This window comes from Mauremys mutica, chromosome 18 (genome assembly GCF_020497125.1).
Source record: "Mauremys mutica isolate MM-2020 ecotype Southern chromosome 18, ASM2049712v1, whole genome shotgun sequence".
In the NCBI taxonomy this organism is placed as follows: Eukaryota; Metazoa; Chordata; order Testudines; family Geoemydidae; genus Mauremys; species Mauremys mutica.
The window spans coordinates 9,372,502-9,390,097 of record NC_059089.1 but is presented as its reverse complement, the minus strand read 5'-3'; the positions used below and the strand labels follow the sequence as shown (position 1 = coordinate 9,390,097).

General features: G+C 59.8%; 1 protein-coding gene across 4 annotated transcripts in view; it reads right to left on the bottom strand.

Moving 5' to 3' along the window:
- ABCA2 (ATP binding cassette subfamily A member 2) overlaps positions 1–17,596 on the bottom strand; it is a 127,797-nt gene that overhangs the window by 14,504 nt on the left and 95,697 nt on the right. For 2 of the 4 annotated variants that reach the window (XM_044992337.1, XM_044992338.1), the window contains 14 exons: positions 16,729–16,913; positions 15,457–15,577; positions 13,954–14,244; positions 10,604–10,822; positions 10,194–10,296; positions 9,175–9,503; positions 7,084–7,297; positions 5,631–5,736; positions 4,928–5,039; positions 4,235–4,295; positions 3,521–3,695; positions 1,928–2,043; positions 546–693; positions 63–186 (listed from right to left, as the gene is read on the bottom strand). In XM_044992337.1, coding sequence (XP_044848272.1) covers positions 63–186; positions 546–693; positions 1,928–2,043; positions 3,521–3,695; positions 4,235–4,295; positions 4,928–5,039; positions 5,631–5,736; positions 7,084–7,297; positions 9,175–9,503; positions 10,194–10,296; positions 10,604–10,822; positions 13,954–14,244; positions 15,457–15,577; positions 16,729–16,913 — 2,304 coding nt within the window. The remainder of the gene's footprint in view (positions 1–62; positions 187–545; positions 694–1,927; positions 2,044–3,520; positions 3,696–4,234; positions 4,296–4,927; positions 5,040–5,630; positions 5,737–7,083; positions 7,298–9,174; positions 9,504–10,193; positions 10,297–10,603; positions 10,823–13,953; positions 14,245–15,456; positions 15,578–16,728; positions 16,914–17,596) is intronic. The other 2 variants (XM_044992341.1, XM_044992340.1) reach the window with 2 other exon arrangements.

The following is a 17,596-nucleotide window of genomic DNA, read 5'->3' as shown; positions in this document are numbered from 1 at the left end:
GACAGCCAGTGGGAAAGGTCAGTGACCTGCCGCCCCTTGCCGTGCCGGAGCGAGGGCCTTACCGATCTTGGCGTAGTATTCGTTGATGTACTCATTGTAGGCCATTTCCATCAGCCCGTGGCCCAGGTTGTAGTTGGGGAAGATGAGGAAGCAGCTCTTCAGGTAGCTGTTAACGACCTTCAGGTCCTGCCGAGGTGGGAGGAGGAGGAGATGACACCCCCCCAGACTGCCTTGTGCCCACCCCGCTAGAAGTGCCCCAGAGACCAAGGGCTGCCGCAGGCGGAGCGAGGATCTCCTGCCCGGCCTCTCTGACTGGCACGCAGTCTACACTACGGCCCATGCAGTGGGCATGGCAACATGCTCCCTCCCTCCCCCACCTGTCACAGGCCCCCTGCTATCCTGGCCATTGGTTTGGCGGCCAGGCTGACCTGGAAGATCCCAGGGGCTGGCCCACAGCAGTTCTAGCAGGGCTGAGGATGGCTGGGCTACGCAGGACAGGGAAGGCCCGGCCCGGCCCCTTTTTGGGGACCCACAGGAGCACGTACCTTGTCGTGCTCAAAGAGCTGCAGCAGGAAGGTGGCGACAGTGGCCGTGATGCCAATGAAGAGGTTGATAACGATCAGGAAGACGTAGGCTGAGCTGGGCACTTCGAACCAGAAGGAGGCTGGGTACATGATGGGGGTGATGGACCAGCTGGTGTAAACAGAACGCCAAGGTGAGTGCATCGTACACAGGACCGAGCCCTGGCCCTGCCCGTACCCGCTGGCCTGCCCACCCCATTCATACTAGGCCTAGTGAGTGACAGCCCCAAACTCTGGGATCCTTGGCTCATTGGCTAGAAACACAGAGGAGCTTTAGCCAATCCTCAGCCAGCTCCTCCCAGAGCAAATCCTGTCCCAACGAAGGCTGCCCCGAGACAGTCTCCAAATAAAACACATAAGCAACCTCTCCGCCTTGCTCTAGTGACTTCCACCACGGATCTCGAAGCACTTCACAGACACCGATGGAGCCTGCCTTGCACGATGGGTCGCAGACAGGGGACACCCTTACCCAGATCATGGCCCACATCTGCAGAAGTAGCTTCCACTTGTGGGCTTCCAGCTCGAGGGGTTTGGGCTGGTGCTGAGCACTCAGAACTCAGAGCTGCAGGTGCTCACGTCCGGAGGCCTGGTCTGCACCGGGATCCCTGCCACTGAGGCAGATGGATACTGGGGTGAACTGCACCAGGGCAAGCCCCAAGCTACACCAGTGCAGCATGTCTACACCTTGCACCAGTGGCTGAAACTCCAGCGTACACAAGGCCTCAGCGTCTCTGGCTGGGCACCCTGAACAAGAGGCCACTATGAACATTTTGGCCCAAGCAATTTGCTCAGGACCCCACACAGCCAGATCTCCTGACATCCAGCCCCAGGCTCTAACCACACGACCATCCTTCATCCCTGCAAGGAGCCAGGGGGTCCTCAGGTTTGAGGCGATGGGGAACAGGAGAAGGCCCAGTCTATGGTAGGATGGGTCAGGGAGTGGCCTCATGGGGTGGCAGCCCAGAGGCTGACCGATGAGTCGGGCTTCAGGATTTATAATTCTACAGCGACTAACACATCTGTCAGAACAGAAGCCCAGAGGGCAGGACCAACCAGCTTCTGCATCATTCGGCATTTTGCTAGAAGACTGCCCCTGACACAGTGCTCCCAGCTCCATTGCTGGCTGTTAGAAACTCCCCATCTAGCCGTGTGTGTGAAGCCAGTGCTGGGCGGGCAGCCCCTGAGCCACAGACTGGCCATTTATCCACAGCACAGGGACAGCATGGGCAGCAGCAGTCCAACCATCCCCCGTCGGACCCCGCTGACACCCCTCATCGCTGCTCTCCGTTCATTCCCCTCCCAGAGCACGCGTGCCCCCCGAGCGATGGCCAGCCAGGCGGACGTACCCATAGAGCAGGAAGAGCGAGAGGACGGCTGGGAAGTTGGTGGGGGACGTATACGCCGGGAGGTCGAACACGAAGAGGATGATGATGCAGCATGTGGCCGGCACCAGGTAATTCAGCTGGAAAACAAATGCACCAAAGACGAGAGTGAACTGCACTGGGGTGGAGTTCAGGAGGCCGTGAATTCAGAGCCCAGGGAAGCAGGACCAGCGTGAGAGACCCAGGCCAGGTCTACACTACAAAGTTTTGACGGCACAGCTGTTTTGGTCAGGGGGTAAAAACCACAGCCCCCCAAGCCGGCTAAACCCCAGTGTGCACGCAGCTATGCTGATAGACAGGGCTTCAGGCCACTTAGCGCTGGGGGAGGTGGTGTTACTATGGTGATAAAAACCTCTTCTCTCAGCATACCCTGCGTCCACACTAGAGGGCTCTGCTGGTGCAGCCATATTGGCAAAGCATCTGTAGTGCAGACAAAGCCCCAGCTCCCAAACTGGTCTCAACGGGCTCAGAGCCAAATACAAAACCAAGCTCTCAGGCTCTTGGTAAGTCACCCCTCCCACCCCCACCCCAATAACCCACCCGCCAAGGGAGCTATTTCTCCTACAGGCTGGGTGGGCTGAAAGAGAGCGACGAAGAGATTGGTACGGTGACTTCTCTCCCAAAGACCCTGCAGAACCGGGGCCAGAGCAGCTCACACAGAGATCACGCGGAGACTGCCCCTGCCCCTGCCCCTGCCCCACCCTCAGGGCACAGCGGGAAACGGCTGCAGGGGAACTGGTCCCACAGCACATTTAACTGCAGACACCCAGTGGTCCTGCTCTTCTGAAGGGGCCAAAATGGGCCTATTTTCCGGTGACGTTTTCACGGCTCGTTCCAGCCGAACTCCACTTCCATCGCACGTCTCAAAACTCCCCTTTGGAGATGTGAAAATGGGCCCAAAGAAGCGCCGAGCACACCCTGAGCGCCCCCGCACAGCCCGGCCGAGCTGCCCCTACCCCTCACTCCAGGCCTGGGTGGAAGGGCCGAAGGAGGAACTCGCCGTGTTAAAGGACATGGCTCGGAACGGATCTTCCTGCCCACAGGATGTGAGAGGACGAGTGCCTCACGCATGGCGCCCATTGCCCCGCCTGTGCTCCCAGCCGAACCCCTTCCCCACCCCCAGCCACCTCACTTCCGCCGGCCTGGCTGCGCACTCCCCAGGGGCAGGATGCAGGTGAACCATCAGCGAGGGGACCACAGCAGAGGCGAGGGAAGCAAGATGCCACATGACAAGCGATCCCCGTGGACTGGACAAGGTCCTGGCTGGGCGTAAATGAGGCAGCGACCCTCAGCTGATGGGTGGGAAATGATCTGTAGACCCTTGTCTGCTAACTGGGGAAAGGAAGGAGAAGCTCCGGCACTGGGAGAGCCTGTGTGAAAAGGACCTTCCTGTGGAGGGATCACCCTCCAGGGACCATGCACGCAGGGCTGGACACAGGCCTCCCTCGTGGACATCCTGTGTAAACAGCCCCTGCTCAGACAGCCCCCAGGCAGTCGCCCTGCCCCCAGGCTCCTCGCCATCCCGGTCTGAGTGCGGAGGCCCAACTCGGCTCTCACCATGTCCCACACGTAGTTGGCCAGCCAGTAGATCACCGGGTCGCAGCCGCTCACGAACTGCAGGTGCTTGGCTTTGGTGGCCTTCTCGGCCACCAGAAACACCACGAAGCTGGCCGGCACGAAGGACATGGCCACAATGATGAAGATGGCGATGACCACGTCCGTGCCTTGCAGGCTGCGGCAGAAGAAGAGCGGCAGAAACGGGAGGGAAGCAGAGGGGGACAGGGGTTAGCCCGGGTGGGAGAACTGTGCCTGAAGTCACTCCACATACCACAAGCCACTGCTCACTTCACAGCTGGGTATCCCTGCACAGAAACCAGCCCAAAGGCTGCTGTGTGTGTGTGTGTGGGGGTGTGTTTTGTGGAGCATGGGTAAGGCTAGTTGTTAGTCATGGAAACAGAGACTTTGGCCCAGATCCTCAGAAGTATTTAGACTCCAAACTTCCATGGATTTCATTGGGGATTAGGAGCCTACATCCCTTTGTGGAGTGGGGGCCTGTGTGGCTTAGTTTTTCAGGCTGGCCAGGATCTCTCCCCTCTCAGCCTCTCGCAGGGGGTGGTAATGGGCTGGCACAGCTCCTCCCCTCCTGGGCCGGCAACCATTGCCATAGAAAACTAGTAGGGGCCTCCCTCCATTTTCATCCATCACAAACCCCCCCCCCCTCCCCAAACAGCCAGGCATGTGCACACCACCCGCGAGCCCACTGGTACACACAGGTAATCCAGGGAGAGGCTGGCGCTCGTCTTGTTCATCGGATGGTTGGTCACTGTGATGCCTGCAGCAAAACGTGACAGGAAAGATAGTGAGAGCCGGTGTGTAAGAACAGCCCCTTGTGCCCCCACCCCCGTGGATCAGCCCTGGGGCAACCCCTCGCTATCTCAGCCCCCAGCCCCTCGGCTCAGCCCCGCCTTAACAACAGCTCCCGGCTGGGGGACTGAAGGGAATTCCCTTCCCCGCTGCAGAGCTCACGGAGGAGCATTATCCAAGGAGCTCAGAGCACTTGGCAAACGTTAACTGACAGGACCCATGTCAGCCTGGCAAGGCCAGCACCACCCACGTGTCACAGGTGCACACGCTGCAGCACGGCGAGCTTAAGGGACATGCCCAAGGCCATTTAGGGTCTAATCCTGCCCCCGCCACCGAGAGACCTGACGCCAGTCCCCTGCTCTAACCACTAGACCACAAAGCCTCTCAAGACAGACATGGGTTTTCAAACCCAACTCCCAGTGTGGCAAGAGCAGCCAGACCAGAGTCTGTCTAGTCACTAGCCTGCCCACTAGGACATTTCCTCCTCCCCCCCGTTAGCCCGTGGCTGGATTCTACACCAGAACCGGAAGGGGGTTTAGCTCATCGATTCTCGTTATTGCTCGTCGGGTCGGCGTCCCCAGCCTGGCTTGGCCAGCTCACCGTAGGCGGCGGGGTTCCCTCTGCCCTTGGGCAGGTTGGCCCGCAGGATGGCGTTGTTCAGCACGTTCAGGTAGGTGGGCATACTGTGGTAGCCCTTGTTGTTGTAGAAGACCTGGAAGGGCAGAGCAGAGACACACACTCAGCTCTGGGAGCTCCAGCAGGGCGCCCTGCTCCAGGAGGGGCTGAGGGAGGCCGGGGGGAGCGGAGGGGCTGGGGCGGCTGGCAGCGTGTGAGCGCTGGCACCAGATCCATCCTGCAGTGCCTGGCACAGGGACACGGAGTCCCGATGTGGGGCCCGCTGGGGTCAGCCCCTTCCTCCCAAAAGCCGCTCTCTCTAGCCCATGGCCCACGTGGCTGGCAATGGAGCCCACCTCCAAGTAACAGCAAGCTACCGAGTGCTGCTGAGGGGCACTGGAGAGACCTCTGGCCTCTGCTCACCCCACAGCAGGGGCTGCAGCATGGCAAGCTGGCGGGGGGGGGGGGGCACCTGTCCTCCAGCAAACAAGCTCGCTTGAGGGGGGCCCTGGAACAAGATCTGACCTTTTCCCCCTTCCCAAAAGCATGCTGGGAAGCACGTACATCCCTCTTGCTCTGGGACCCCTTCGGCAGGACTCTGGAAGGAGGGTGGGTCTTTGCGGGGGACTCAGCGGGATGGGGCTGACCCAGGGACACAACCCTTCCCAGTTCTCAGAGCTCCCCCTACCTGGGCTGTTCTCCTGACCGCGATCTTCCGCACCATGGGCGGGGCCTGGGCGCCAAAGGACGCTGGGATGGATTTCTGGACGTTGCCAACGGTGATCGCTCCATACCTAGGGCAGACGGGGAAGCAAACGAAAGGCTGGGGCCACCTTCTTCCAGCCCAGGCGACGCAGAGGAAAGACGAGCAGCTGGAAGAATGGCACCTGAGCCGCCCCTGAAATGCTGGGCTCCACGGGGGGAACCTGAGCGAGGGCAGGACAACGAACCCCGGCCGGAGCCCCCAGACACCCCTTCCGACCTGCGAGCTGCTCCCAGCCACCCGCTGCAACCCAATCCCTGAGAGCAAGCTGCTTCACCCACGCGGCCCGGTGTCACGGCCGATGCGCCCCCTGCTCCCGTCAGAGCCAGGCCACACTGCGCCCTGCTTGGCCAGAGGTTGCCACTGAGCACCCAGGGGCCCTTCTCTGTCCTCCATTCCAGGGGTGAGCCGAGAGCAGGGGGGCGACTGGGGCTGGAAACCGAGGCCTGGTGTTGTCAGCGGCAGGGCATTGGGACTAGCGTTACGGAGCGGGTCTGCCCAGGCTTGGAGCAGGAGCCAACTCCACCCAAGAGTCTGAGGGCCAACAGCTTCCCGTCAGTGGGTCCCTGCACAGCACAGCTGTGGCCACTGCAGGGCTCCTCCTTCCCACAGCCCCCCCAGGGAAATCTCAGAGGACTCAGACAGCCCTGAGGGAGGGGGGAGGATATGTCAGATGCTACTGCCCTGCCCCCGAGGGCCAGCGCTTTCCCGGCCACGGGCTCTCTCTGTGCCCCTAGTTAGCCAGCCGTGAGACAGGCTTAGCGAGCGGCTGCTGAAGCACATCCCAGGGACAACCCTACCAAACAGGAGAGGCAGAGCCTCTGGAGATGGACTTTCAGAGAGTGCTGGGCATCCCCCTCCGAAGATCAGGCCCCTACCACATGTCCCAAGCTGGGCCCCCCAAAGGGGAGCGCCCAGAGTCACCGGCCAGCTTTGAAATTCCTGGCTGTGATGCAGAATTTAAAAAAAAATCAACCAGTGATTGTCTGATTGGACCCCAATGGGGTCAGCTCAGCCCCTGACCCGCCCCCTCTCCGCCGTGTATGTAGGGTTGCCAGTTTTGGTTGGAATATCCTGGAGGTTTCATCACATGACGTAAACTTTAATTAAAGAGTCCCCTGGAGACTCCAGGACAATCCTGGAGGATTGGCAACCCTATGTGTACGGTCTAGCTCTTCCCCCAGTCCCTCCAAGTGCCGCGTCTTCACCGCTCCGGGACCCGAGCTGACTAGATTACAGCTAGCTCAGGTATGGCTCCTGGAGCGGTGATCACAGCTTCCCCTCCGGCCTGCTGCTGGCAACCTGCCTTGGCCCTGCCTCCCTCGGACCCCGCCTGGGACACTCCCCCCGACGCAGAGGAGCAGAAGTGCCCCCTAACCTGTGCAGCCGGAAGCGGTCCGACGTGTACAGCATATACTCCGAGACGTTGCGCCCTGTGATGTCCGCCAGGATGTCCCCTGTCACCACCTTCATCTGGGGCGGGTGGCCTCCCACGCCGCTGGGACAGGAGAAGCCCGTCCCCTGCATGGAGCAGGTGCATTTGATGGGCTCGTGGATGATGCGGGGCAGGGACGGGGCCAAAGTGACGGTCTCTGAGGAGACAAGAGGAGAAAGGCGACCCTCAGGCGCGCTCGTTCTGCAGAGCACCCACTCTGTGCATCCGGGCGAGGGGCAGGGCACCCTGCAGCACTGTCCTACCGTGACAGCCGTGGGGAGAGGGGGAAGCACCTGGGGCAGGAGGAAGGGAAGGAGCGAATGAGGGTTTTAGCTGTATGGCAATCACAGGATGCGCCTACAGCTCAAGCAGACACACCGGAGTTTGCTTCAGTCTGGCTAGGTCAGGCAGCAGAGCAGCGGAACCGGGGCAGCACAGGGCTCAGCAGAGAGCAGAAGTCTGAGGAATCAGCCAGGGATCCGGGCGGGCTCGTCCGGCCTGTGCTGAGGCCCAGGCTGCTGCAGCTTCGCTGCTCCAGGACCGAGCTGGCCAGATTAGAGCTAGCTGAGGTATGGCTACCGGCGCGGCGATCCGTACCCTGACACACAGACACGTGTTCCTGCGACCCCCCCCGGTGCTGGAATTCAGACAGCGATGAGCTCCCAAGGGCTCACTGGGGCTGAATCTCTGTCCTTTGAGGTGCCCCCATTGTTCATCCTCTTAAAATCACTTCCAGTTGCAAAGGAACCACAGGGGTGTTCAGAGCGGGGAAGGAGAATGACTAGGAGCATATGAGAGATTGAAACACCTGGGACTGTTACCTTAGAAAGGAGATGAACAAGAGGAGACACGATACAAGCAGATGAAATAACGAATGGTCTGGAGCAGTGGTTTTCAAACTGCGGGTCGCGGCGGCTCTGCTCAGCACCAACGACTGGGCCATTAAAAGTCCCGTCAGCGGTGCTGCCCAGCTAAGGCAGGCTAGTGCCTACCTGTTCTGACACCGCGCTGTGCCCTGGAAGCAGCCAGCAGCTGGCGGGGGCGGGGGGGGGCACAGTGCCTGACCTAAGAGCCGGACCTGCTGCTGGCCACTTCCAGGGTGCAGTGCAGTCCACGGTGCCAGGACAAGCAGGAAGCCTGCCTTAGCACCCCCACTGTGCCGCTGACCGGGAGCTGCCCGAGGTAACCCTGCGCCCCAATCCCCTGCCCCGAGCCCCCCCAAACCCAGGGCTCCTTCCTGCATCCCAAACCCCTCATCCCTAGCCCTACCCCAGAGCCTGCAGCCCCAGCCCAGAGCTCTGACCCCCTCCCACACACCAAACCCCTCATCCCCAGCTCCACTGAGTCACGGGCTCCCCTGGGTCATTTTCTTCAACTGGGTCCCCAGAAAGTTTGAAAACCACTGGTCTAGAGAAGGGAGCTCCAGAGCGTCTGTTATCTCTGCCTCACTGCGTAAGGACAAGGGGTCGTTCAATAGAATTGAAAGGTCGCAAATTCAAAACCAATACAAGGAAAGACTTTTTCACACAATAGACATGTAGCCTGTGGAACTCACTGCCACAGGAAGTCACCAAGGCCAAGAATGTAACAAGATTTAAAAAGGAATCAGGTGCTTATACAGACAGCAAGAATATCCAAAGTTCTGAGTTACGCTAACAAATACTTCGGAGGGGGTATTGAACTTCATGCTTCAGGGTCTGAGCTGATCTCTATTACGGTGGGGTTCTTACACTCTGAACAGCTGGTTCCAGCCACCGTCTGGACTAGACAGACCTCGGGTCTCACCCAGTCCGGCAATTCCCATGTTCCTAAATCCTGCGCGCCCAGTAAAGCTCTGCCCTTCCTGGAAAGGCATTATGGGAAAGTCCCAGACAAGCCTGCACTGGCTGCAGCAAAATGTGCTGCTCTGTGGGTCCCACGGCAATGCCAGAGACCCGGGTTCTAATTCCCCCACCGCTGCCTTGGCTGGGTAGGGAACGTGTTGCTTGGCCGGAGGTCCCTATTCCCCCAAACTCCTGCCAGGCCAGACGTTACCTTTGATGGTGGAGGGGTACGTGGTGGAGTTCCAGGCATGCACCATGTCGTCATCCAGGGAGACGGGGTAGTCGGAAGGGGCCGGGGACGGGGGCGGTGGCACGAAGTTGGAGAGCGGCAGGCCCTGGGTGAAGGAATCGACGCACATGGCGTCAAAGTACTTGGCCGCCAGCATCTTGGACTCGTTGCTGTTGAGGTTCAGGGTCTGCACCAGCTGGTCCAGGGTGCTATTGAAGGCCGTCTTCAGCACACAGGTGGCCCCCACCCCGGAGGGCAGGTGGAAGGTGCTGACGAGCTGCTGGGGGCTGGCGTCGGGTGACAGCTTTATGCTGTGGAGAGGGACGGCGGGTGAGAAGGGCTTAGCGAGCAGGGGACGCTCCCGTGGCTCCTCTGGGTCAGTCATGCTCCCTAGGCCGGACCTGAGAAACCCTCTTGCTTGCAGGCCAGCCTCCTAACGTGATATTCCTGGATACTGGCTTCAGGGGCTCTGCTCCTCCCAGGGCTTGGCCGGCGCCGAGTCCTACCACTGCAGTGCCTGCCGAGCTGGGGCCATGGAGCCTGCACTCTGGCTTGGAGGCTGAAGGGGACTGGACGGCACAGGGGAGGGACTAGAGGGCCTTTCACTGGCAGGTCACTGACTCAAATCCAGCCCAGGCTGGTAGCCACGGACAGGCCTCAACGGCCAACAGCTGGGCACCCCACAGAACTGCTCTCTGTAGGTGCCACACGGCCGGCAGCCTGTACGAGGGCCCTGCGGAGGACTGTACCCTCACTGCTAGCCGGGCACCCTCCTGGGCAGGATGGCGTGGCACTGTGTGGTGGATAAAGAGACTGAGGGGGGATCAGTGCCAGATTCAGAGCAATGACCCTGCACTGCAAGAAGTGCCCGGCCTCCCCCGCCAAGCACAGTCACTGCGGGGCACCCTGCAGCAGTGTGGTTGAACCCCCCTTTCCTGCGGGCGCGGGGAACAGGACGAGGGCCTAGGATGCTGCTCCCCGGGCAGCGCCAGGCCTCTCACCGGTACTCGCGCCGCTCCTCGTTGGCATAGGGGATGAAGTTGCCCTTGGGCTGGGTGTAGTTGTGATACTGGGACGGCGAGAGGATCAGAGGAGGCAGGTCACCTGGGGAGAAAAGGGACATGCTGAGCGACCTCCCTGGGGGCGGTGGGTCCCGTCCCCTCCCTGCTCTGGGATGGAAGGCCAGCCCCGGGCCCCAGTGACAGGCCCAGCACCCACCCACACCCAGGTAGCTGTCGGGCAGCCTGGAGCCAGAGATGTGGGCACACACGCAATGCACATGCTGCTCTGCCAGGAGGCAGGCAGAGAGGCCAGTGTCCCAAGGGGAGCAAGAGGCGACACAGCAGCTGGGTTGGGGGCGGAGGAAGGCGCTATCACCCCTCCCCCAGTCGGGGCCAGCGCCCGCACGCACCTATTTCGGGCACAGACAGCGCCACCGTCATGGCCACGCAGACGAAGAAGGCAGGCAGCAGGATCTGCGAGAACAGGGCCTTGGTGTTGCGCTTGGCGCAGTGGAAGCGTTTGACGATCAGCCCGTGGAACTGGCGCAGCTTGAGCCAGGAGCCCTCCAGCTTAAAGCTCCCCTGTCCCCCCAGGGGCTGGTCCGCAGCCTCGGCGTCAGCCTCTTGGTCTGGAGCAAGGGAGAGCGCCGGGGAGTGGGAAGAGACACACGGAGCGGGTCAGGCTCTCTCAGAGGCCGTCAAGCTCCTTCCCCAGCCCCCACCTCCTCAGGAATCAGCTCGTGCAGCCAGTGACGCAGGACATGGTCCTCCGCACGACCCCGTCACGCACATGGGGCTCCCCCTGGGGGGCTGTGCCCGGGGAGAGGAGGCGGGACGCCAGCCCCAGTACCTGCCAGGCTCCCCTCCCCAGGGCCGGGCTGATCTCTGAAGAGCTGCAGCTACAGAGTTAAGTCGGGAAATGCAGACCCCTAGATGCAGGTCTCGGCAGGCCGGCGATGGAGAGTTGGTGTCAGAGACTGTTTTCTAAACTCACGTAACCCTTACGCCGGCTGCCGCCCTGGCAGTTTCAGTGAGTTAATACAAGACGTACGCTTGTACGTACCTGACGGTATCCCCCAACCCAACAGGGACACGCAGGGTAGGGAGGAGAGCAGCACCCCCGTGAACAGAGAGGAGCCCAGGCAGGAGACAGGAGAGGGTATTTCACAACCCCGTGGACACTGCAAGCGACCTTCCTGTGCAGCAACCCAACCTACATAGCGCCAGCCCCAGGTCACACAGGCCGGCAGTGAGGGAGCCAGGGACAGAGCTCAGGGCCACAACCCCCAGATCACCTGCTCAAACCATTAAACAACCTCCTCTCACTAGGTCCCCCATAAGAAACCTGTAGAACAGGGGGAGGTGGCACCTTTGTACCAGCATGGCAGCCCTGGGGATGTCAGCTCAGAGACCACTCACAAGCTCACCTCTGAGTCCAGAGGTAGGAGGGCTCAGGCCAGGGGAAAGGATCTTTGGTCTTAAGGCATGTTGGCTGCTCTGTTTTTGTTGGGGGGTGAAGGGGTAAGACAACGGAGATTCTTTTCTCTTGGTTCCATCGCGCTGTTTTTGTAACCAAGGAAGGTTCATTTTGCCGGCTATACGGAGATCGAGCATCCTGAGACAGATCCTTCGAAGGGAGTCCTGACCCATCAGGGTCAAAATCCTGCTAACACCTGTCACAGCTCCTGTGCCACACGTCTGTGCCCACCTGCCTCAGTGCTTCCCCCAGCAGGCTATGGGAGCCCCCCGTCTCCTGCTCCATCTGGGAGGTGAGGAGTCAGGCTCCTCCCATGAAGGCCTCCCGACAGATGCCAGCAGAGGAAGCAAGAGGGACTGGGAGAGATGTAGGGCCACAACTGTTTTTTGATGAAAAATTGGGTTTTGATAGAACAATTTTGGGGGGTGAAAAGTGCCTGCTTTCCACCCGAAAACTGAAACGTGTTGATTGTGAAATGCCCGATGGGTAGTTCAGGTGCCACAACACAAAAATTGGGGGTCACCAGATGACATTAACAGGCAGCAGGTTTACTACAAACAAGAGGAAGGACTTTATCACACAATGCACAATTAACCTGTGGAACTCATTGCCAGGGGATATTGTGAAGCCCAAAAATATAAGTGGGTTCACAATAGAACTGGGTAAGTTCCTGGAGGAAAGGTCCATCAATGGCTATTAGCCAAGATGGTTTGGGATGCACCCTCATGCTCAGGGCGACCCTGAAGCTCTGACTGCCAGAAGCCAGGAAGGGAAGATAAGTGGATTCCTCCAAAATTGCCATGTTCTCTACCCTCCCCCTGAAGCTTTGGTATGTTGGAGACAGGATACTGGGCAAGATGGCCCATGGTCTGACCCAGTGCGGCAGCTCTTATGTTCTTACGCCTCATACTCCAGTTTTTTTATAAAGGCCAGGCTCCTCAGCCAGACCTCATCTCCCATGATGCACTGCCTTTCAGGGAGACTCATAGACTTTAAGGTCAGAAGGGACCATTATGATCATCTAGTCTGACCTCCTGCACAACGCAGGCCACAGAATCTCACCCACCCACTCCTGTAACAAACCCCTAACCTAGGTCTAAGTTATTGAAGTCCTCAAATGGTGGTTTGAAGACCTCAAGCTGCAGAGAATCCTCCAGCAAGCGACCCGTGCCCCATGCTGCAGGGGAAGGCGAAAAACCTCCAGGGCCTCTGCCAATCTGCCCTGGAGGAAAATTCCTTCCCGACTCCCAAATATGGCGATCAGCTAAACCCTGAGCATGTGGGCAAGACTCACCAGCCAGCACCCAGGAAAGAATTCTCTGTAGTAACTCAGATCCCACCCCATCTAACATCCCATCACAGACCACTGGGCATACTTACCTGCTGATAATCAAAGATCAAAGATCAATTGCCATAGTCATCCTGTGATCAACCAATACTCCGAGGTCCTTCTCCTCCTCTGTTACTTCCAACTGATGTGTCCCCAATTTATAACTAAAATTCTCGTTATTAATCCCTAAATGCATGACCTTGCACTTTTCACTATTACATTTCATCCTATTACTGCATCATTGGAGATATAGTCCAGACAGGGAGTCTGGCTTATGGGACCATGAGGAACCTGAACTACAACTCCTAGGAGGCACCGCAGCACCATTCGAGAATCAGAGTATTTTGGTTCTTGATTTGTTGCTGAAAATTCAAATTTTTTTTGACAAGAGCAATTTCCCGCTCACTTGTGAATCAAAAGGGGCGGAGTTTGCAATGAAGAATTTGGCCAGTGCGACCCACTGACCCAAAGGCGCTTCGTCCACGTGCAGCAAAGGACGCTGCTAGATTCCAGAGCTGTGGTCTGTGTATGCAATCAAACAGACCCCCTCGCGGTACCCACTCCCCACCCGAAAGAGCCCCCGGAGCTCTCAGCTGAAACCCTGCCAGAGCTCCCTGAACTCATGGCTTCCCCGCCCAGGGGCTCCCAACCAAGTTTCAGGGGGCTGCCCTCTCCCCCTCCCTTTCTTTAGGCCTGTTTTTCCATTGTACCAGGGGGTCCCAGGATGAACAGGCTCGAGACGGGACCCCGCAGTGCATGGGGCGTGAGTGTTCAAACAGGTCCCTCTTGGGGGAGGACAAAGGTGCTCGGCCCAGCCCCGGCAGGATGAAAGTCTGGTCAGAGCCGGTGCCAGGTGCCCCCACCCCCGGGAATGCGGAGACCGGAACCAGGACACAGCGGCCCCCCCACCTTTGCTACCAAATTCAAGGCCTGTCGTGCGGCACGTTACAAACCTTGCAGACTGACGTTATCAGGGTCCTGCAGATTATCAAACAACGGAGAGTAATCCCCATAGAACTCCGAATAAGCCCCACCTTCATCGCCCCGCACGGAGCCCACGGAGGAAGCCGAGCGCAGAGACGCCTGCGACTGGGCCAGATTGGAGCAGGCCACCAGGTTGCTGAGCTCCACCTCCGGCTTCTCGGGTGCCTCCGCGTCAGGATGGGGCTCCCCGTTGGCCTCGGGCTTCAGGCCCATCTGGGGAGCCGGTGGCTGCAGCGCGTCTTTCTTGGACTCCTTCATGTCTGGAAGGCGAAGGGAGCCGGTGGGGTTTGTGTGGCACAGGTACAAGGGGAACGTCCCCGGGGAGCAGCCCTCCTAGGGCGTTGCACTCACTCTGCAGCAAGAGCCCACCAGCTGGGCCTGGCTGGAACGCCTTAGCTAGCCACCCAGATACCGAGGGCCTGGGCGTGCTGGGGGGGGGAGAATGGGGCTCTTCCTTAGCACCCTGCAACCCCAGCATAGCAGGATCCACCTTAGCACTTCAGGGAGTGCCCTGGTACATGAGTATCCCAGCTCCCCTCTCAGTGCTGGCCTGGGGAGGCCCTGGCCCTGGCTAATAGGAATGCACCCCAATGATATTTCACACTAACGTTGGGCCTTTCATCCCCCAGGATCTCAAAGTGCTTTACAAACCTCAGTCTGAAACTACAAACCACAGGACAAAATGCAGCCACTGCTGGGGTGGAGCGTGGCAAGCAATCAGGATGTATCATTCCATGCTACTTTTGGGACGGTGCCCCTGCCTTCAGGCCAAGGGCACTCCCCTACTCTCAGGCCCATGCGGAGCAGACAGGAGCAAGGGTGGCAGCCAAGATACAGGTATTAAAAAGCAACAGTCAAAGTGCCTGTCACAGCTGCATTAACATGACGCTGGGGTCTTTGCTGTGGCTGGCTTGGTGCTAGCAGTGTAACAAATGCACCTCCTCTACCCCACCCCCACCCCCCAGCTCTGCCATCGCGCCTCTGTTCTGCCCTAAAGCTTCCACTCCTTAGTCCAGCCCTGCCCTGCCCAGCTCTATGCATTCACCTCTGCAGGCTTCCCCTGAGCAGAGACTGCCAGCAATGGATCAATGCTCAACGGGGCGAGGTAGCAACAGGGCCAGCTCCAGGGTTTTTGCCGCCCCAAGCAGCAAAAAAAGAAAGAAAGAAAGAAAGAAAGAAAGAAAGAAAGAAAAGCCGCGATCGCGATCTGCAGCTCTACCGCTGCCGCTTCAGTCTTCAGCGGCAATTCGACGGCTGGTCCTTCGCTCTGAGATCGGGTGAGGGACCCGCCGCCGAATTCCCAGATGTGTCGCCCCTCACCGTTGGCCGCCCCAAGCAGCTGCTTGCTGAGCTGGTGCCTGGAGCCAGCCCTGGGTAGCGAACTCGGTTTGTTAATGTAAGGCCGCTGACCCAGGGCACCCTCCACTCTCCACGAGCCAGCACACCGAGGCACTGACACGCACACCCCTTACCGACATCGCTGTTCTCCAGGGACAGGTCCTCCTCCGACACCTTGAGGAAGACCTCCTCCAGGGTAGTGTCCATCAGCCCGAAGCTGGTCAGCTCCAGCTCCCCCAGGCTCTGCTCCAGGTGCTGCGAACAAGGAACAAGGGTGAGGAGCGGAGGGAGACCACAGCAAAGAGCCATCCCAGAAGCTCCCGGCTAAGCAGTAATCAGCCCACATGCCTGCCCGCCCAGCACCCCCTGCAGCACGGGGACCTTCGGAACTCCCCCATCCCCAGACGGCCAGGCCGGGCGAACGACAAAAGGCAAGAGGCCGGATGGCTGCCTGTGAGCACGGACACATGAACCAGGGACCTCCAGAGCAAAACCATGAGCTGCTACAGCTTGAGCCTCGGCTGTCCCGGACTCCTGGCCTCTGTGGCTCGGGCACAGAGAGGCACTGGTACCACATTCCGCCCGAGCTTACACCTGCCGGAAACCAGGCTCCTGGGTTGATCTGCAGACCCATCGCGAGCATCCCCCGCGTCCTCCCTCTCACCACTCACCTCCGAACGCAGTGCCCACGGGGTGGCTAGCGCTGCGAAAGCAGAGAGCCCATAACCCCACCCTGAGCCACCGGAGTCTGAACGGAGCAGCACTCCCGGCTGGTGGGAAAAGGAGAGGGGGGTGCTTGTCCCAGCGACCCAGGCCCCTCTGTGCTGCTGGGCTGGGGGACGCCGGGGGCAGCGCTGCAGGCTTAGGGCAAGCTAGGGAGCCCCGCAGTAAGCGAGGGCACCGGGGAGCTCGGAGAATTACGGCATGCGGGACGGACTATCCCAAGAGACGACGACGCTGGGCGATGCCCCTGTGCAAGGGCAAGGGGCACGCTCGGGGCTGGATCTGCAAATGAGCCTAAGGGAATGAGACACCCAAATCCCTTGGACTCCTTGGCAATCCCAGCATAACAAATAATTCAGTGCTACCCCCACAGGTGCTCTCCCGCCCACCAACCCATGAGTGCCCAGCCCAGCTCTCGCGCCCTCCCCCTCCCACCAACCAGCGAGCGCCCAGCCCGGCTCCTGCACCCCCCCCACCAACCAGCAAGTGCCCAGCCCGGCTCCTGCAACCCCCCCACCAACCAGCGAGCGCCTAGCCCGGCTCCTGCACCCCCTCGCCAACCAACCAGCGAGTGCCCAGCGGTCCCCCACCTCTGCCCCTGCGGCGCCCCCCTGCTCTGCGTCAGCACCCCCTGAGCAGCTTCCTCTCCCCGCTCGGTAACTGGCCTCTGGAAGGGCCGGTACCTGGAAGAGCCTCTCGAAGCAGCCCTTCTTGACGGCCTCGCTGGGCAGGATGTAGGAGAGCTCCGTGTTGGTGTTGGAGATCAGCAGGCAGGAGGCCACGTACTTCTTGATGAACTGGGTGACGCGGGGCTCGGCGCAGGGGCTGGCGGAGGAGTGGGAGGGAGGGCTGTGCGTCTGCCCCGAGTCTAGCACAGGGAGGGAGCAGAGAAGGACAGGTCACTTCACACACCCAGCTCTGCCTGGCCCCGGAGTCCTTGCATTTTTCTTTCCAGGTCCCAAAAGCTGATGCTGCTTTTTTGTTTTATTTTAAACTCTGCTTTTTTTCAGTGACTCTCCTGCTGGATTCACAGCCGGGAGCCCAACCCTGGAGGAACTGCCCCGGCCTGAGAAGGGAATTTAGCCTCCACGGCCCATTGGCCTCTCTGCCGACACTCCCAGCAACGGGGCCGGCGCCTACGGGTGCAATCGTACCCAGACCCCCATTCACCGGGGAGAAGTGAGATCACAGAACATATTTTTCACAGGATACCCAACAGTAACAACCTTCCACTGCTAACAGCCTGGGCTGGACTGAAACCACCCCCTGGAGGTGAAGGGCTCCATGCAGCACGTTACCCTGAGCCCCTGAGCCATGCAGCGCCCAGGGAGCAGGTGCGAACTGTGTTGAACAAGAGCTCCTCAGCCTGCAGTTTGGAACAGGGGTATACAGGCCTGGAGAGATGGGGATTAGCCCCAAGTCGCACTGGCTCTTGTGGGAGCTACAACTGCCACTTTCCTTCAGGTGCCTGAGATTGGCAGCATTTGACCTTCCTCTCTGGGCTGGTTGGTCATTTCATGGGCTTTTCGTTTTGGGCAGGGCTGGGGGGAA